At 50.6% G+C, this 21,374-nt stretch overlaps 1 protein-coding gene across 2 annotated transcripts in view; it reads right to left on the bottom strand.

Moving 5' to 3' along the window:
* Nucleotides 1-21,374, bottom strand: part of SZT2 (SZT2 subunit of KICSTOR complex) — a 230,787-nt gene that overhangs the window by 20,241 nt on the left and 189,172 nt on the right. For both annotated transcript variants that reach the window (XM_075320448.1, XM_075320449.1), the window contains 7 exons: nt 12,476-12,639; nt 12,214-12,374; nt 12,040-12,137; nt 11,622-11,754; nt 11,351-11,478; nt 276-406; nt 1-181 (listed from right to left, as the gene is read on the bottom strand). The exon at nt 1-181 is cut by the window's left edge and continues 2 nt beyond it. In XM_075320448.1, coding sequence (XP_075176563.1) covers nt 1-181; nt 276-406; nt 11,351-11,478; nt 11,622-11,754; nt 12,040-12,137; nt 12,214-12,374; nt 12,476-12,639 — 996 coding nt within the window. The remainder of the gene's footprint in view (nt 182-275; nt 407-11,350; nt 11,479-11,621; nt 11,755-12,039; nt 12,138-12,213; nt 12,375-12,475; nt 12,640-21,374) is intronic.

The following is a 21,374-nucleotide window of genomic DNA, read 5'->3' as shown; positions in this document are numbered from 1 at the left end:
GCTTGCTCTCCTCCTGCCAGGTTGGGTCCGAAAAACAGTAATGATGGAAGAGTCCCAACTTCTGACTCAGAAAACAATGCACAACGTGGGCCCGAGCGTTCTGCCACTGGATGAGCCGTACCAGGGAGCGGCTGAGGGTTGCACCTAGGTCTGAGGACCAGTTGTAGGTGTACAGGGTCAGCTGCCCGAGAGAAAAAAAAACAAGATTGAAATGTAAACGCAGCCTCGACATATAAAGGGTGCAGAAGGCTTTTTAAGCCTCGCTCTGCACTTACCTTTTTGTCTTGGGTGTCAATGATCAGGAACCTTTGGCGAGGAACCAATCCACGCGGTGAGGCAGACAGGTCCAGAGGTCTTTCGGCTGGGTCCAGCTCCATGGCTTCGAAACGCTGGAACCCTTTTTGGGCTGTGAGCACAAAAATAATCCATAAAAAAAATTAAATAAAAGAGGCATTTCTAATGCAAAGCAGCCGTTCTCTGGACAATGTAACAGGTCTTCTTCTGTGACAAGTTGTTATTTCCTTTTCTCACCCTCCCCAGGTCCGGCATATAGGCTATTGGTATGCCACAGCCAGTTCTCCAAAGTTAGCAGATTGTAGCTGGTATCCAAGTATTGTTTCCGCTTTACATGCTTCCCTTCTAGTCTGTAGCCTGTTTCTCTGCCGTCCCTGAGACTATACATGCTTTCCTCCTAGTCTGTAGCCCTCTTCTCTGCCATCCATGAGACTATTGTGGCGCCCTGGACAGGCCAGGTCGACACAGAACAACACCAACACACCCCGGTTAGGCACACCAAAGCCAAACAAAAATCCTTGTTGCCTTCCTCCAGGGGCTGATGTCGACACCAGGGGGTGGGCCAGGCGGTTGGTCCCGCCCACCGAGGAGTTCACAGTCCTGGAGGTGGGAAAAGGGAGTGAGTCTGAGATTAGTTCAGGAGTTGGAGGAGTGAGGAGTAAGTGGCCAGAGAGCAGTCTGAAGTCGGTCCGGGTGTGTGGCCCGGACGGTACAGCAAGGTTGGCAGACGGTGGTGACCGTCTGCAGGAGAGGCCGATTGGAGTGAGCCGTAAGGTCCATGGACGGGCGGTGGCCCGGCGGTACCGGACCGGTGAACAAAGAGAAGCCAGCACCATCTGGCAGGGCTTACGGACCCCGACAAGTCTAGGAGTCTCCGTTGAATTTGTCAAATCCGTTAGCAAAGGGAACCTCCTGGGTTTCCCAGCAGTCAAGTCCCGATAGAAGGCGACAGCTCAAACCGTGAAGGGAAAAACAGTCACCGCCAAGGCTACAGTTCCCAGGGCCAGAGCCTGCGGGCAAAAGGGGCTCCTTCAGCACCCATCCAAGCTGGGGGAGCGGGTTACCGGTGGGAACCCATTGGAACCGTACACACTACACAGGTGCAGGGAAAGGCAGTCACCATCAACCTGCCAGGAGGAGAAACACCGCAGCCGTCTGTGGGACCCGTCCATCCAGCCGTTTGTTTGACCAGAGACTCCGTGTGAATTACTGGCTGAGTGAGTATCACCGTGCCGTGCGGCACAGCGCTGCCCACGCGACCCTGCACCTCCCCAGGCCCCGTAACCTGCCTGCCACACATCATCCCTACCCCCTCACCGGGCCCCGGGACAACCAACCCCCCCTACACACAGAGGGGAGGAAACATCCAAGCTGCTCCCAGTCATCGCTCCCGGGATCCCCGTCCAGAGCAGCGGTGGTGTCACAACCTCACCACAACCGTGGGTGGCGTCACGGACAATTCCCAAAACCAATTCCCCTTTTCACTCACGGGCGAGGAACGCCGCTCGAATCCCCGGGATCCGGCCCACCGCTTGAGCCACCACTGAGCAGCAGTAGCAGCAGCAGCCGGACCCGAGCAGTGTGAGCGCAGCGTCCCCTCCTCCGCCCGCGACACTATACATGCTTTCCTCCTAGTCTGTAGCCCTTTTCTCTGCCCTCCCTGAGACTATACATGCTTTCCTCCTAGTCTGTAGCCCACTTCTCTGCCCTCCCTGAGGCTATACATGCTTTCCTCCTAGTCTGTAGCCCTTTTCTCTGCCCTCCCTGAGACTATACATGCTTTCCTCCTAGTCTGTAGCCCACTTCTCTGCCCTTCCTGAGACTATACATGCTTTCCTCCTAGTCTGTAGCCCACTTCTCTGCCCTCCCTGAGACTATACATTCTTTCCTCCTAGTCTGTAGCCCGCTTCTCTGCCCTCCCTGAGACTATACATGCTTTCCTCCTAGTCTGTAGCCTGTTTCTCTGCCCTCCCTGAGACTATACATGCTTTCCTCGTAGTCTGTAGCCCGCTTCTCTGCCCTCCCTGAGACTATACATGCTTTCCTCGTAGTCTGTAGCCTGTTTCTCTGCCCTCCTGAGACTATACATACTTTCCCCATTCTGTTTGCCGTTTAGACCTGTGCACAATAACTGTCCGCTATCAGTAACATTGAGAAATTGGAGGGCACAGAGCTGTCAGAACATAACCGGAGGGAGCTCTGATGGACCTTTAACATTTATGGTAAAGTAACGGCTGGTGAAGGACTTTCAGACACTGCAGGAGCAAAATGGTAGAAATTCTTTAATGAAAACTATTTACAAAAGTAACTTAACTTTGCATTTAGGAAGCAAATGTACAATAAAAACAATTCTGTGCGGAAGCGTTCATAGCCTCTCAGTGGAGAATATCCGATGTTCCGGTGTTTGTCTAATACACGGCCGCCCCAGGATGTGTTTAGAAACCATAAGATACGGGAATAGCAGAGGCTGCGTGATCGGCAGAAGATTTCTACCTCTCCATTTCACAAGCAATTGAGTTTGTTATGTCCAAGTGCAGAAATCAGGAACACTTCATCCCCGGAAAACCCTCCGTCATATACTTAAGATGCAAGAGTGTTTGTGAAAAGCCAATAAAGCCGTCTGGAACCGGAAATTTATGAGAATTACTTTTGTGAACCCATCTGTGAGTCTGATACCACAACCATCACCCGATGCTGCGCTGGTGGCAAAGACGACAATCCGAGATGTACACATCCTCAACTTACTGCCCTCATCAACATCATCCTCATCATCCTCACCCACATACGCTGGGAGCAAAGAAAGAGCAATCACCTGAACTCTATAAGTTGCAAAGTCAGACACATGCATACAGGATAAGTGACACCATGTAACCCAGGAGGAGTAATGTACAGTGACTGTGTTGAGGGTAACAATTGAGTAACCTGAAATACTTCAGCCATTCCACAGACCCAAATATGGAAAAATGGAGGAGACTGAGTTTCATATGGCCACACATAGTAGTGAAAAAATAGTTAATACACCCAAAATCATGAATAAATATTTATTGTAGCAAAATCACATACAAATAGGGGTACTGTTATAAGAATAGATTATAGAAATATAACAGTGAAGGGTTACAGAACAAACAGAGATCTCCACTCCAAGGACCTCAACAGCACATATGTAAGCAGTAAATATAGGCAGAAAAAAAAATGCATAGTCTATACGGTTAAGTACCATGGTAAGCCCACCATATAAACACAGAAAGAGCCCATAAGCTATGCATAGATTAAAGAAAAGTGCTTACCCATAGTAGATCCCTATATGATTGCCGTGTCAAGGGTCCGGTGAGAAAGGGGGAAGCCCCGACGCGTTTCGCTTGTAGTGCTTCCTCGGGGGGCGATGTCGCCCCCCGAGGAAGCACTACAAGCGAAACGCGTGTAGTATGGGCTCTTTCTGTGTTTATCTGGTGGGCTTACCATGGTACTTAACCGTATAGACTATGCATTATTTACTGCTTACATATGTGCTGTTGAGGTCCTTGGATGGGAGATCTCTGTTTGTTCTGTAACCCTTCACTGTTATATTTCTATAATCTATTCTTATAACAGTACCCCCATTTGTATGTGATTTTGCTACAATAAATATTTATTCATGATTTTGGGTGTATTAACTATTTTTTCACTACTATGTGTGGCCATATGAAACTCAGTCTCCTCCATTTTTCCATTATTATATTGAGTGGCCTTTTACATTACAATGAACATCCACCTGGTACCCTGTTTAACTGCCCAAATGAAGGGAATTTTGTTTACTTACCGTAAATTCCTTTTCTTCTAGCTCCTATTGGGAGACCCAGACAATTGGGTGTATAGCTTCTGCCTCTGGAGGCCACACAAAGTATTACACTTTAAAAAGTGTAACCCCTCCCCTCTGCCTATACACCCTCCCGTGCATCACGGGCTCCTCAGTTTTGGTGCAAAAGCAGGAAGGAGGAAACTTATAAATTGGTCTGGGGTAAATTCAATCCGAAGGATGTTCGGAGAACTGAAAACCATGAACCAAAAGAACAATTCAACATGAACAACATGTGTACACAAAAGAACAACAGCCCGAAGGGAACAGGGGCGGGTGCTGGGTCTCCCAATAGGAGCTAGAAGAAAAGGAATTTACGGTAAGTAAACAAAATTCCCTTCTTCTTTGTCGCTCCATTGGGAGACCCAGACAATTGGGACGTCCAAAAGCAGTCCCTGGGTGGGTAAAAGAATACCTCAATAAAAGAGCCGAAAACGACCCCTTCCTACAGGTGGGCAACCGCCGCCTGAAGGACTCGCCTACCTAGACTGGCATCTGCCGAAGCATAGGTATGTACTTGATAGTGCTTCGTGAAAGTGTGCAGACTAGACCAGGTAGCTGCCTGACACACCTGCTGAGCCGTAGCCCGGTGCCGCAATGCCCAGGACGCACCCAAGGCTCTGGTAGAATGGGCTTTCAGGCCCGAAGGAAGAGGAAGCCCCGAAGAACGGTAGGTTTCAAGAATCGGTTCCTTGATCAACCGAGCCAAGGTTGACTTGGAAGCCTGCGAACCCTTACGCTGGCCAGCGACCAGGACAAAGAGCGCATCTGAACGGCGCAGGGGCGCCGTGCGAGACACGTAGAGCCGGAGTGCTCTCACTAGATCTAATGAATGCAAATCCTTTTCACACTGGTGAACTGGATGAGGGCAAAATGACGGTAAGGAGATATCCTGATTGAGATGAAAAGGAGATACCACCTTAGGGAGAAACTCCGGGACAGGACGCAGAACCACCTTATCCTGGTGAAAAAACCAGGAAGAGGGCTTTGCATGACAGCGCTGCAAGCTCCGACACTCTTCGGAGTGAGGTAATTGCCACAAGAAATGCCACCTTCTGCGAAAGACGTGATAAAGAGACATCCCTCAGCGGCTCGAAAGGTGGTTTTTGAAGAGCCATTAACACCCTGTTAAGGTCCCAGGATTCCAGCGGACGCTTGTAGGGTGGAACTATGTGGCAAACTCCCTGCAGGAACGTGCGGACCTGCGGAAGCCTTGCCAGGCGCTTTTGAAAAAATACTGAGAGCGCCGATACTTGTCCCTTGAGAGAGCCGAGTGACAAACCCTTGTCCATTCCGGATTGAAGGAATGAAAGAAAAATAGGTAAGGCAAAAGGCCAGGGAGTAAAACCCTTATCAGAGCACCAGGACAAGAAGATCCGCCACGACTTGTAATAGATCCTGGCGGACGTTGGTTTCCTGGCCTGTCTCATAGTGGCAATGACATCCTGAGATAAACCCGACGACGCTAGGAGCCAGGACTCAATGGCCACACAGTCAGGTTGAGGGCCGCAGAATTCAGATGGAAAAACGGCCCTTGTGACAGCAGGTCTGTGCGGTCTGGAAGCGCCCACGGTTGACCCGTGAGATGCCACAGATCCGGTTACCACGACCGCCTCGGCCAATCTGGAGCGACGAGAATGGCGCGACGACAGTCGGAGCTGATCTTGCGTAACACTCTGGGCAACATCGCCAGAGGAGGAAACACATAAGGGAGTCGAAACTGCGACCAATCCTGAACTAACGCGTCCGCCGCCAGAGCTCTGTGATCTTGAGACCGTGCCATGAAGGCCGGGACCTTGTTGTTGTGCCGTGACGCCATGAGATCGACGTCCGGCGTTCCCCAGCGGCGACAGATCTCTCGAAACACGTCTGGGTGAAGAGACCATTCCCCCGCATCCATGCCCTGACGACTGAGAAAATCTGCTTCCCAGTTTTCTACGCCCGGGATGTGAACTGCGGAGATGGTGGAGGCTGTGGCTTCCGCCCACAGCAGAATCCGCCGGACTTCCTGGAAGGCTTGACGGCTGCGCGTGCCGCCCTGGTGGTTGATGTACGCGACCGCCGTGGCGTTGTCCGACTGTATGCGGATCTGCCTGCCCTCCAGCCACCGATGGAAAGCCAATAGGGCTAGATACACTGCCCTTATCTCCAGAACATTGATCTGAAGGGAAGACTATCGGAGTCCAGGTTCCCTGAGCCCTGTGGTGGAGAAAAACCGCTCCCCACCCTGACAGGCTCGCGTCCGTCGTGACCACAGCCCAGGTTGGGGGTAGGAAGGATTTTCCCTGCGACAGAGAGTTGGGAAGGAGCCACCACTGAAGAGACGTCTTGGTTGCAAGGGAAAGAGAGACGTTCCTGTCGAGGGATGTCGACCTCCTGTCCCATTTGCGGATAATGTCCCATTGGAGTGGGCGCAGATGGAACTGCGCGAAGGAGATCGTCTAAGTAAGGGATCACCGAGTGTCCCTGAGAGTGTAGGACCGCCACAACGGATGCCATGACCTTGGTGAAGACCTGTGGGGCTGTCGCCAGGCCGAAAGGCAGTGCCACGAACTGAAGGTGTTCGTCCCCGATGGCGAAACGCAGGAAGCGTCGATGTTCGGGTGCGATCGGCACATGGAGATAAGCATCCTTGATGTCGATTGATGCTAGGAAGTCTCCTTGTGACATCGAAGCGATGACCGAGCGGAGAGATTCCATCCGAAACCTTCTGGTGCTCACATGCCTGTTGAGCAGTTTGAGGTCCAGAACGGGACGGAATGATCCGTCCTTCTTTGGCACCACGAACAAGTTGGAGTAGAAGCCGTGACCATGTTCCTGAGGGGGAACGGGAATCACCACTCCTTCTGTCTTCAGAACGCCCACAGCCTGAAAAAGTGCGCCGGCCCGAGATGGGGGCGGAGATGTTCTGAAGAAACGAGTCGGAGGACGAGAGCTGAACTCTATCCTGTAACCGTGAGACAGAATGTCTCTCACCCATCGGTCTTGGACATGTGGCCACCAGGCGTCGCAAAAGTGGGAGAGCCTGCCACCGACCGAGAATGCGGTTCGGGGAGGCCGAAAGTCATGAGGAGGCCGCCTTGGAGGCAGTGCCTCCGGCGGTTTTTTGGGGGCGTGACTTAGACTGCCACGCATAGGAGTTCCTCTGGCCTTTCTCCGGCCTGCTGGACGAAGAGGATTGGGACTTGGCTGAGGGCCGAAAGGACCGAAACCTCGGTTGTATTTTCCGTTGCTGAGGTCTCTTCGGTTTGGACTGGGGTAAGGACGAGTCCTTTCCCTTGGATTCCTTAATAATTTCATCCAATCGTTCGCCAAACAATCGGTCGCCAGAAAACGGCAAACCGGTTAAGAACTTCTTGGAAGCAGAGTCTGCCTTCCATTCGCGTAGCCACATGGCCCTGCGGACTGCCACCGAATTAGCGGATGCTACCGCTGTACGGCTAGCAGAGTCCAGGACGGCGTTCATGGCGTAGGACGAAAAAGCCGACGCCTGAGAAGTCAAAGACGCAACTTGCGGAGCAGAGGTACGTGTGACCGCATTAATCTCAGACAGACAAGCTGAGATAGCTTGGTGGAGTGCCCACACGGCTGCAAAGGCCGGGGCAAAAGACGCGCCTGTGGCTTCATAGATGGATTTCACCAGGAGCTCTATCTGCCTGTCAGTGGCATCCTTGAGCGATGAGCCATCTGCAACTGATACTACAGATCTAGTCGCCAATCTAGAGACTGGGGGATCCACCTTGGGACACTGAGCCCAACCCTTAACTACGTCAGAGGGGAAGGGGTAACGTGTGTCATTAAGGCGCTTAGTAAAGCGCTTGTCCGGAAATGCTCTGTGCTTCTGGACAGCATCTCTGAAGTTAGAGTGATCGAAAAACGCACTCCATGTACGTTTGGGAAACCTAAACTGGTGTTTCTCCTGCTGCGAAGCCGACTCCTCTATAGGTGGAGGTGGGGGAGAAAGATCTAGCACCTGGTTGATGGACGATATAAGATCATTTACTAAGGCGTCCCCCTCAGGTGTATCAAGATTGAGGGCAACGTCAGGGTCAGAGCCCTGAGCTGCGACGTCCGCCTCGTCCTCCAGAGAGTCCTCAAGCGGAGACCCCGAGCAGCGTGAGGAAGTCGGGGAAGATTCCCAGCGAGCCCGCTTAGCCGGTCTGGGACTGTGGTCCGTGCAGGAGTCCTCCACGTGAGACCTAGGGGCCACCCCAGGAGCACGCTGCGGCGCAGACCGAGAGGGGCCTGGAGGCGATGATCCAACAGTGCCCGGGGCCTGTGTAAGGACCGGTCTGGACTGCAAGGCTTCTAGTAGCTTGGCAGACCATTTGTCCATAGACTGAGCCATGGATTGTGAAAGCGACTCAGAGTTTCTCAGCAAAAACTGCAAACTCTGTCCCTGCCGCCTAGCCAGTGGAAGCAGGAGGGTCTGCCTGATCCGAGGGGCCCACTAGTTACCGAGGCTCCAGCTGAGCAAGTGCAACAGGGGTCGAGCATTGCTCACAGTGAGGGTAGGTGGAACCCGCAGGTAACATAGCCCCACAAGAGGTACAGGTTGCAAAAAAACCCTTTGCCTTAGCGCCCCTGCTCCTTGTGGACGACATGCTGTTGTCTCCTAGGAGAGTGATCACTGAGGGTATATAGCCAAAAGTAAACAACCCGGCCGAACAGAGAAAATATATACAAATATATATATATATATATACTCCGGCACCCTAGGGGGACCAGCACCGGGTGACCGGTGTGGCTTACCGACCGCTCAAGCGGAGTGTGTGTCCACCAGATTCCCTGCCTTAGGTCTCCCAGAGCTGCAGAGCTCGTTCCTGAAATCCTCCACCTGCAGAATGTGTGTAAAAATGGCTGCCGGAGCTCTCAGGGGAGGAGGGAGCCGTGGGCGGCGACTAGTAAAGTGCGGGAATCTGTGGCCCCACAGTGATCAGTGAGGGGGGGGGGAGGAAACCTAAAGTATGCTCCAGCCCTCACTGCCGACGTCAGGCCGACCGTCCTGCCCTTACCCCTGACTGGCAGGCCCGGGGGCGGGAGTTATGGTACTAGGCCGCAATGAAGCCGGGGACTAAATTTAATACCGCGGCCGACAAACAGGCTCGGTCGGCGCGGAAGTCCCGGTCTTCACAAACCAGCAGCTGCTGCAGCGTCTGTGAAACAAGCGCTCCATGCACAGTCCCCATGGGGACACAGAGTACCTTTAGATGCAGGGCCCTGTCCCTGAGGATACATAGACTCCTGTCCGGCAGATTCCCACAGGGGCTGCGGAGGGAGCCCGGTCCCAGTGAATGGATGACCGGTCAGGATCCCACTTCTCCCAGAGCCTCTAAGGGATGGTGAAGGAAAACGGCATGTGGCTCCAGCCTCTGTACCCGCAATGGGTACCTCAACCTTAACAGCACCGCCGACTTAGTGGGGTGAGAAGGGAGCATGCCGGGGGCCCTGTGGGGGCCCTCTTTTCTTCCAACCGATAAAATCAGCAGCTGCTGCCTAAAATGGGAATGCATGAGTGGATGTGTGCCTCCTTCCACACAAAGCATAAAACTGAGGAGCCCGTGATGCACGGGAGGGTGTATAGGCAGAGGGGAGGGGTTACACTTTTCAGTGTAATACTTTGTGTGGCCTCCGGGGGCAGAAGCTATACACCCAATTGTCTGGGTCTCCCAATGGAGCGACAAAGAAATGTAGTTTAGTTGATGTAGCCTAACATACTGTATATATTTATGAATGCTTTTGTTTCTTACTAACATTATATATAATATAAATCTAAATCTATCTATCTAATAGTAAGAGAATATATATATATATATATATATATATATATATATATATATATATATATATATATATATATATATATATATATATATATATATATATATATATATACATACATACATACATACATACATACATACATACATACATACATACATACATACATACATACATACATACATACATACATATATACATATATATATATATATATATATATATATATATATATATATATATATGTTTTCATTCAGTGATTTTCCTTAATACAATATGTAAGCATATGTAACTTAAAGATGGCTCCTGAATCCTGGACAACACCCAAAATCATGAGCACGAGGAAGAATATCCAAAGTTTGGATTAACCAATCCAGTAGAGACTATTCCAATTGCTACACGCCCCGAGCCCAACCTGCGATATTTGATTGGACTATATTTTGTCTACACCCTTTTCTTATCTAGAACGTATCTGAACAATAAACGAGAGAATTCCTTTGGCGTCTGTCATAGAAGAAAGCTCATAACCGATCTAGAGTCTGTTATCCTTTCTCGTGTGCACTCATGACATTATAATCTGAAGACGGCAGTCAGACCTTAAGAGACCCTTTGTAGTCTCACCTCAACAGCTGGTGCCTGTTACGTGGGGCATCGAAAGGGTGTGCCAAGTCTATTCATTTTCGGACAAAGGAGGCTGCTCTCAAAGTAACCAAGGGTCGCCCGACGGTAAAGGCCTGATCACCCTCATTTTTTTGAACCACGGTAAGCATCATATACATTGTATGTGTTGTTTTGCCTGTGGCTCGAGAAACCCTTGGAGAAAGGTGGGCAGTCGCTAGTCTGGAGAGGGAGTAGTACACCGGAGGCCTAACGGTGTGGCGATCACCCGCCGATGACTTAGAGAAGGTCCCAGACCAATGGGTGCTGGCTGTAGGTCATTAGGATTTGACTGCTCGTGTGTTACGGGGCTGCTAGAAGGATCAGGAGAAGGAGGGGAGGTGGGAAAAGCACCTCAACAACTGCAGAATAGTGAGTGCAGCTCTGGAGTATAATACAGGATGTTACTCAGGATTAGTACAGGATAAGTAATATAATGTATATAGACAGTGACTGCACCAGCAGAATAGTGAGTGCGGCTCTGGAGGATAATACAAGCTGTAACTCCGGATCAGTGCAGGATAAGTAATGTAATTTATGTACACAGTGACGGCACCAGCAGAATAGTGAGTGCTGCTCTGCAGTATAATAAAGGATGTAACTCACCATCAGTAATGTAATGTATGTACTGTGACCCCACCAGCAGAATAGTGAGTGCAGCTCTGGAGTACAGTAAGCGTAATGCAGCATTTATATAAGTGATATACGGTGAAGTCTGTCCATAGGTGTTAATTACACATACATATATTTGATTATGTTACACTCGGTGTGGGCAGGACTTGCCTTGCTCAGTGTTGTATCTCCATTGGCGAAAGTTACGTCCCAGAAGGATCAACTCACGAGCGGCTGCCGGTCGAGATGGACTATTCTGGTTGATGGAGAAAGGCACAAAGGCTGATCCTTCTGGGCCACTAATTATGAAACAAAATATATATAAAAATCGTACTATTAACAGAATTTAGCAATTGTCAAATGAGGTTCATGTGATAATGAAGGAAGAAAAATGCCAAATAAATGAGTGCACCCTGAAGTCACATCCTTACAAGAAACTTACGTGCATTTCTCAAACACCCTGACGCTGGTGTCGCTGGCCAGGGAGGTGACGATGCTGAAGAGTTCAGTCAGAATGGAGGAAAGAAGGAACCGAGACACTGTCTGTGCGGAGCAGAGCTGGATGGACGGACACCCTGCACGAAAAAGGGAAAAAAAAAAAAAAAAGAAGTGGAAAAGCTAAGACCCCTGTCCACAATGGAAGCACAGTGTCAAAAGTTTGGCCAGCAGCTCACAATCCCAAATTCCGCATTTGCAGAACGATTTGCTCCAGCTGCTGCCAGACGTCATTGGCGGTGGCTTTTTTTTTTTTTTTTGCCCAGAGAACAAAAGGACCGGATGCCGAAAATCCGACCTGGTGGATCCTGCTCTGTTTTGGCATCATATGTTCGGGAAGAATTGAGTGGCCGCGCTGCACGTACCCAGCTGACTCATGAAGTTCATCCACTGCAGGCAGGTGTGGCTGTATAGCGGGTGCAGAGTGCCCACATCGCCCTCATCCAGCTGCGCCTGACGCTTCCTGTATTGGACAGATAAGGATAGTGATGACCCTGCACAGACGAGGTCCCTGGGGGTCTGCGGGTAAGAGACCCTACCTCTGAGCATGCTCCAGACTGAGCCCGGGCCGGTCTGGATAACTCGGACCTTTGACGCTCTCCGTCTTGTGCCGCCGCCTCGTTCGCGGTTCTTCCGTCCGTTCACAGACTATGTCGTCTGTGGTTTTCGGGATCCCCAGCTCCGCACTCTCAGACTTGCTCTTGATTAAGAAGGGGCAAGGTAGATTTTTTTTGTATTATTGCAAGTTTACGGCTGCAAAGTCCCCAAACTAGTGCGGATGATAAATTGCTGCATCCTTACCAGTATGTCCCAGAAGCTCCTGCGCCCAGACTTGCTGGGAGGGGTACTCGGGTCTGTGCCGGAGGGAGACACTAATGGAGGAAGGTTTATGGGGGAAGGACGAGGCGCGCTGGACGACTGCGCCAAACCCTTCATATCCGGAAGAGACTGAGAGGGGCCCTTCCCTGGAGGGAAGACACAAGACAGATTATAGCAAGACTACAAGAACCAATGTTAAACACAAAAAATATAATGTGAAAATAAACCCTCCATCAACACAACTATAGACGTCCATGATAGAATTACGTCTCCACCACTAGGGGGAGCACAGGAGCTGCTGAACACATTACAGTGCTATGAAGATTTACACACTCACTCAATATAGCCCAAACGTTTTCCTAGATTGCAAAAAAAAAAAAATGCTTTTTTTAATATTTAAAATATATACATTGTTTATTTGGGGGGGAAAAAAAAGTAAATTTTATTATCTACCATATAGTGCTTTTCAGTCATTGTACATGAAAATGAGGAGGTGAGCTGTGACATCTATTGCGAATGGTCGCTCCTGTGTTATCTACTGTATATGGAGGTGTTATCAGGCAATTTACAGAAGGAGGAGGTGGTGAGCTCTGATAATTACCCTGAATTGCAGCACAGTGGCTCAGTGGTTAGCACGGCAGTCTTGTGGTGGCTCAGTGGTTAGCACGGCAGTCTTGTGGTGGCTCAGTGGTTAGCACGGCAGTCTTGTGGTGGCTCAGTGGTTAGCACGGCAGTCTTGTGGTGGCTCAGTGGTTAGCACGGCAGTCTTGTGGTGGCTCAGTGGTTAGCACGGCAGTCTTGTGGTGGCTCAGTGGTTAGCACGGCAGTCTTGTGGTGGCTCAGTGGTTAGCACGGCAGTCTTGTGGTGGCTCAGTGGTTAGCACGGCAGTCTTGTGGTGGCTCAGTGGTTAGCACGGCAGTCTTGTGGTGGCTCAGTGGTTAGCACGGCAGTCTTGTGGTGGCTCAGTGGTTAGCACGGCAGTCTTGTGGTGGCTCAGTGGTTAGCACGGCAGTCTTGTGGTGGCTCAGTGGTTAGCACGGCAGTCTTGCAGCTCTGGGGTCCTGGTTCAAATCCCACCACAGACACCATCTGCAAGGAGTTTGTATGTTCTCCCCGTGTTTGTGTGGGTTTCCTCAGAGTTCTCCGGTTTCCTCCTACACTCCAAAAAAAATATACTCATAGGGACTCTAGATTGTGAGCCCCAATGGGGACAGTGTTGCCAATGTATGTAAAGCGCTGTGGAATTAATAGCGCTATATAAATGATTATATATTATCAGGCATTGCACAGGAGGTGAGCTGTGACATCTCCTATTGTGAATAGTTGCTACTGTGTTATCTACTGTATATAGAGATGTTACCAGTCATTGTAAAGGAAGTGGCGGGGGTGAGCTGTGATATTGTTGAGGATAAGAATCAAGTACTCAAAAATACTTAATTCAGCCATTTCACAGACCCAAATATATAGTTTAGTTGATGTAGCCTAACACATTTAGGAATGCTTTTGTTTCTTACTAACACATACATTACATATATTTTTTTTTCAGTGATTTTCCTTAGAATATATTAGTATATGTAACTTTAAAGATAGCTCCTACATCCTGGCCAACACCCAAGATGATGAACACAAAGGAGAATTCTCAATGTATGGACTGACCAATCCAGCAGAGACTATGCAAACTCCTACACGTCCTATGCCCGACCTGCGATACTTGATTGGACTATATTTTGTCTGCACCTTTTACTCCTCTAGAACTATAAAGGCTTTGTAGAAAATAAACGGGCAGAATCTCACTGGCGTCCGTGTGAGGTAAATCCGGAGATATGACGATAAATATAAAGAGGCTCCCAACAGACCGGAATTACAGGAGATGCTCCACAACTTCTACAGCTACAAGTACAAGTCAAACCCAGAAGGAGTGAATCAAGCTGCAAAAGACCTCAACAAAATATTCCACACCATGGCCAAATTGTCCGACCTCAAACAAGTCAACTACAAGAGGCCAAAAGAAAAGCAGATCAATGGTTGGTTTGACAAAGAGTGTAAAGCCGTTCGAAAGACCCTGAGAACAGCCTCAAACAATAAACACAGAGACCCCAACAACCCAGACCTGAGGGAAGCCTATGACACCATACAAAAGCAGTACAAAACCATCCTCAGGAGGAAGAAGCAGAGCTACATCTCTACCAAACTTAGCCAACTCCAAGACGCCCTCCAAGACAACTCCTTCTGGGAAATATGGAGCCACATGGACACAAAGAGCAAGAAAAAGAATGACACCCATATCCAAAATGGCAACATCTGGCTCCAGTACTTCAGAGACCTCTACAAAGACATCCCAAAAGAAGGACTAAGCCAAGAGCAGGAAAACATAACATCAAAACTAAAGGCAATGGAAGAGAAAATCAAAAACTTCCAAAACCCACTGGACACACCAATTACATTACAGGAAGTTGCAGAGAAAATCACTTCCATAAAGTGTAAAAAATCTAGTGGTCTGGATGGAATCCCCCCAGAGATGTTGAAGTACAGCCCACCAGAAATTCAAGCTGCAATGGTTAAACTGTTCAACATTGTGCTGAGTGCTGGCTACTTCCCTCGTACCTGGAACCAAGGACTCATTACACCGATCCACAAGAGTGGGGACAGGTATGACCCTGCCAACTACAGAGGCATATGTGTCAGCAGTAACTTGGGAAAACTGTTCAACAGCATCCTAAACAAAAGGATCATCAGTTTCCTTACCGAGCACAATGTCGTGAGCAAAAGCCAAGCAGGGTTCGTGCCAAACCACCGCACCACGGACCACATCTACACCCTGCACAGTCTCATTCAGAGCCACGTCCACAATACAAAGCATGGGAAGATATACGCCTGCTTTGTAGACTTTAAAAAGGCCTTTGACTCAGTGTGGCACCCGGGCTTGTTCTTAAAAATGCTGGAAAGCGGAATAGGAGGAAAGACCTATGATGTCATCAAAAGCTCCTACACCGAGAACCTCTGCAGCGTGAGTGTGAACGGTAGAAGAACGGCTTATTTCCAGCAGAGCCGAGGAGTCAGACAGGGCTGCAGCCTAAGTCCAACGCTCTTCAATATTTACATCAATGAGCTGGCTACTGCTCTAGAATCTTCACCTGCTCCAGGTCTCACACTCCATGATGCCCAGGTGAAATTCTTGCTCTATGCAGATGACCTACTGCTGGTGTCACCAACCGAGAAAGGTCTCCAAGACAACCTACAAATCTTGGAGAAATTCAGCTCCACATGGGCACTACCGATCAATCTAAAGAAAACCAACATCATGGTGTTCCAGAAGAGAAAAAGAAGATTTGACCAGCATCCTTCATTTGTCCTAAACGGCTACACTCTAACAGGAACAGACAAATACACCTACTTGGGCCTGGAAATTCACCAGTCAGGGAGCTTCAAACAAGCCATAGAGACCCTGAAAAACAAGGCCTGCAAAACCTTTTATGCCATCCGAAGGACATTGTATCATCTGAAGCCACCAGTGAGGGTCTGGCTAAAAATCTTCGATTCCATCATTGCCCCAATCCTCCTGTACGGCAGCGAAGTCTGGGGCCCTCACACTTACCCAGATTGGTCAAGGTGGGATTCCAGCCCAACAGAAATATTCCACCTGGAATTCTGTAAGCACCTTCTCCAGGTCCATCGAAGCACCTCCAACAGTGCCTGTCGAGCTGAGCTGGGCAGATTCCCTCTACACCTAGCAGCTCTGAAGAGGTCACTATCATTTCAGGCTCACCTACAGAGTAGCAATCCAAACTCCCATCACCACAAAGCTCTGATATATATACGTGGGCCAGATGAACCAGGACCCCGGGCACAGCCTTCCCAAACCCAACTGGACAAAATAACCAATCACAGCAGCCTGACAAGAACCAGAATCAGGAAGATGGTAGACGAGGGCCAGGAGAGGTATGTCAGTGACTGGAGGACCGACATCAACACCTCACAGAAACTGACCACGTACCAGAGACTACAGAGAGACTACAGACTGGCCCCGTATCTGGAGAAAATCCCGGACCCCAGAGACCGCAGGACCCTGAGCCGATATAGACTCAGTGCCCACAGTCTAGCCATCGAATCCGGACGTCACAAGCAGAGCTACAAGCCCAGGGAGGACAGACTGTGCCAACACTGTGACCTGGAGGCCGTGGAGGATGAAACCCACTTCCTGCTACACTGCACCAAGTACTCAGCAGTGAGGGACACTCACTTCAGGAGACTCTCCCATCTCTTCCCGGATTTCAGCTCCATGAAGGAGGAAGAGAAAATATATATCCTGCTGGGGGAAGAAGAGAGCGCAGTGGAGATAGCAGCGCAGTATGTGAGCGAATGCCATAGACTTCGAGAAAGAGAACTATGATAAGTCATGGACTTCCATAGCCCCCCATCCCAGATGTGGCCCCCCCAATCCCCACCCTGGATATGTCCCATCCACCGTTACCACAGTCCCACCGTGGATATGCCCCATCATAAGCCATGGACTTCCATAGCCCCCATCCTAGAAGTGCCCCCACAGTCCCCACCCTGGATGAGCCCCATCCATCCTTCCTACAGTCCCCACCCACCATCCCCACAGCCCCAGCCCCTAATGTACACTTGCTTTGGCAAAACTAATTTGTATTTGGTCCTGCCAATAAAGCTTATTTGATTTGATTTGATTTGATATTCAAGTTATGTCAGGAAGCCCTCTCCTGGTGTCACCCCCCCTTTCCTTCACACAACTTGTTTAGCAACCCATCCCATGGCCATCTCCTGTGATATGGAAATTAGGTGATGTGGGAACAAAGGACACAGGATGACTCCCTGCCGTCACCCTGTAACAAGAGTTGTATCTCATTATAAGGCTCTGGAACTAGCCAGACAGAACGACTCCAGTAAAAAATGGTTCATATCTCGCAAGCCATATTTCCGATAAATACGGCAACCATAAAAATGGTGTTTTCGCATGCGGACGATGCTGGCACACCTTTTTTATGGGAGCGGGAGCTTGGGAAATACCCCAGGCGTGATATCAGCCAATGTGGAACTAGTAGACAAGTCATGAAACCTCTCATTCTGTAGCTAAATTCATAACTGTCACAATGAGAGCATTGGCGTCCGCCTACGACGCTCCCAGGCCAAGTTATGGCCATATTCCATGTTGTGGATTTTGTCCATAACTCCAGCCAGGGGTGGAGCAGTGCTCCCTCTGAGGTCACGAAGGTAGGAGGGGACCTGGATTTGCCCAGGTTGATAACCCTACTTCGGCCATTTTCCAGTGTTCTTTCGCTGGGGGTCACGTGCAGGAAACATCTGTGGGAGTTCCTGGAAACCTGGTCTACAGCGCCCCCCTGTGGCCAGACGCACAAGGTAACTGATTGAATTGCATACCTGTTTGTAAACCATGCTTTATCTGTAACTGTACTCTGACATATGTGTGAGGTAAAGCCTGGGATATGAAGAGGAATTATGACGAGAAGTCATAATTGCTCTCATCACTCCCTGGCAGTGCCCCCCTCCCTTCTTGTTCCAAATGTACAGCATCTGGAAGGTGTCACATTCCACTTACACCTCCAACAGCCATCTCCTCTGATATGGAGATGAGATGTTGTGCGGACAATGGACACAGGATGGCTCCCTGCCGTCACCCTGTAACAAGAGTTGTATCTCATTAGCAAGGCTTGGAAGTAGCCAGACAGAACGACTCCAGTAAAAAATGGTTCATATCTCGCAAGCCATATCTCCGATAAATATGGCAACCATAAAAATGGTGTTTGCGCAGGCGGACGATGCTGGCACACCTTTTTTATGGAAGGGGGAGCTTGGGAAATACCCCAGGCGTGATATCAGCCATATGGGAACTCGTAGACAGGTCATGAGTCCCCTCGTTCTGTAGCTAAATTCATAACTGTCACAATGAGAGCATTGGCGTCCGCCTACGACGCTCCCAGGCAAAGTTATGGCCAATATCCCCTTTGCTGGATAATTCTGATCCATGCAGGGGGAGTGGCAGTGCTTCCCTGTGAGGTCACTAAGGTAGGAGGGGACCTGGATCTGCCCAGGTTGATAACCCTACTTCGGCCATTTTCCAGGGTTCTTCTCGCTGGGGGCACGTGCAGGAAACATCTGTGGGAGTTCCTGGAAACCTGGTCTACAGCGCCCCCCTGTGGCCAGACGCAACAAGGTAACTGCTGGAACTGTGTATGCCTGTTTGTAACCCATGCTTTGATTGTAACTGTACTCTGACATAACTGTATATTCTGTAGATTCCCTATTGTATATATTGTAGTTTCTAGTGTGCTTTAGGCTGATTAAATTATATAATTAATCTTGAGCTGTTCTGTTATCTCGATCTTGAATCCCACGTCTGTGTGTTCGGCTAATAGTTACCGTGAAGCGGTTGGTGGCAGCGAGTTGTGCCAAGGATTATTGTGGGGAGGCCAGTGAGATTCGGGAAGATATTATATATTCCGCCCGCGGAGGTCGGGGGAATATATACCTTACTCTCACCGGGGACCCTTCAATAATCGGCATAAGGAGTATAGCGGCCTCCTTGCTTATTGTCGGGCAATTCCATAATTGGCCTGACTATAAGAGGGGCGCTAGAGAGCGCGTCACGTGCTCTGTCTGTCGGTCGGGAGGTATAAAGTAGGGGTGACCCCCACTTGTTACCCCCCGATTGTGACGTACTGGTAGCCAGCGCGAGGGATTTCTGAGTGACCCCCCCGGTGGTTTGTGACATATTGGTGGCAAGCGGTGGGATCGAGATAATAGTGTGTGTGAGTGTGAGACCCATACTCCCAGACACTAAAGACTGCCTGCAGCAGCTGTGGCTGCTGGGGTCTTCAGACTAGCTCAACACTAGAGTGTCAGAGTGCAGATACTGTAAGGTGTGTGGAGGCATCAGGTGTCAGTTCTGTGTCAGTGACCAAAAGTCTGCAAGAATGGCTGAGAGCACCAGGAGCAAAGCCAAAGGAATGGCCGATGCTCAGGCCAGAGACGATGAGGAGGTTGTCCACGAGTCCTCCAGGAGCTCGATGCCAGAAAACAGCTCTGCAGAGGACATTGCACAACCGGGCACTGCTGGACAAGATGAGGAGCAGCTCGCCCAAGGGTCCTCAACGAGCCAGACGCCAGCCCTCCGCTCTGCAATGGACAGTGAAGCACCAGGCTCCGCAGCGGGCCGCAGATCACCACGTGCCATTCCACCGAGCCTGGGAGGCTCGGATAGCCTTCTTCAAATGGCTATGGCCCTACGCCAGGCTGGAGACCGGGAGGGCTACAAGGAACTCATGGCCGAGCGTGAGCGGCAAGCAGCGCGTGAAGAGCGCCAGGCAGAGCGTAACTACCAGCTGCAGCTAGCTCAGCTCCGGCCCTCATCAGCCACCCGTGACCTTCCAGACACCAAACTTCCAAAGGTCCGTGTTGAGGACTTCCCAGTGCTGGAGAAGGATGGAGACTTGGACTCTTTCTTGACTGCTTTTGAACGGACTTGCTTGCAGCATCATCTGAACAAGGACCAGTGGGCCAAACACCTGACCCCCCGTTTAAGGGGTAAGGCCCTGGATATCCTTGGGGACTTGCCTGCTGAGGCGGATCAGGGCTACGACACCATCAAGCGGGCCCTGATCCAACAGTACAACCTCACCCCGGAGTCCTACCGCAAGAAGTTCCGGACGCTGCAGAAGGGACCAAAGGACTCCTGGGCTGACCACCGGCGGGCACTTGCCCGAGCTGCCGACCACTGGACCCAAGGCCTGCAGCTTTCCACCGGACCGGAGATCCTGGACTTGTTCATCACGGAGCAACTCTTGTGGAACTGCCCTGAGGATCTCCGCCAGTTCATCCGAGACCAGAAGCCAAAGGGATCCACGGCTACAGCTGCCCTTGCCGATGACTACACCAACAACCGGGCCCCTGAGGCCAGGAGAGCGGCCACCAGCAGCACCTGGAGAGGGGGTAAGATGAACTCTGCGACTGCCCCACCTGCCCCTAGACTGCAGGGGGTGTCCCCCTCAACTCCCCTCTCCAGGCCCGTGGCAGAGCCAAGACGGTGCCACCAGTGCAACCTACCTGGACACTTCAAGGCCATGTGCCCTCAGCGTCCCAAGGCCCCGGCTCCGTCCCCGTCCCAAGGGCCGCCCAAGGTGTATTGTGTGGGTGGGGGTGGTGGTAGGTCCCTGGACAGCTTCCAACCTGTCACCGTCGGCCGGTCTGTGACCATAGGACTGCGAGACAGCGCCTCGGAGGTGACTCTGGTGCGGCCTGAGATGGTGTCCCCCCAAGACTTGATCCCTGGAAAAACCCTCGCTGTCTCCGGGATTGGAGGCATTGACCCGGCGCTGCCTGTTGCTGACATTTATGTGGACTGGGGCGCGGGGCGAGGGGTGAGAGAGGTGGGGGTAACTGATCGGATCCCTGCAAACGTGCTACTTGGGACAGATTTGGGGCAAATAACCTCCCAGTTTGGCCCCGCCCCAAAGGCTGAACCTTCAGCCAGTGCTGACGTGCCTCCGGACAATGTTAATGTGTTATCTATGAATGATGTAAGGGAGGAGGGAGTGAACTCTGATATTTCTGCTTGCACAGACACCATAGACACACACACAGCTGCAGCTGTGACAGGGGAGGGGGTCAGAGAAAGGTGTGACAATGCCTCTACAAGTAATCAGCCTGTGAGCTGGGATCTGTTGCCCTCTGCAGGGATAAGCAGAGAGCAGGGTGCTGCAGGGGGAGGACCAGTGTGTGGGGTGGGGGCTACCACAGCAAATGTGGGGTCCCCAGAGATTTCACAGCGGGGTTCTGTTGCTGCAGAGGGGGAACAGGCAGGTGAGATTGGGGCCGGTCCAGGAGCGGAAGTGCTCCCAGGTA

Source organism: Anomaloglossus baeobatrachus, chromosome 8, assembly GCF_048569485.1.
Source record: "Anomaloglossus baeobatrachus isolate aAnoBae1 chromosome 8, aAnoBae1.hap1, whole genome shotgun sequence".
Taxonomy (NCBI): Eukaryota; Metazoa; Chordata; class Amphibia; order Anura; family Aromobatidae; genus Anomaloglossus; species Anomaloglossus baeobatrachus.
Note: the sequence above shows the minus strand (reverse complement) of the source record. Positions and strands in the feature narration are given on the sequence as shown.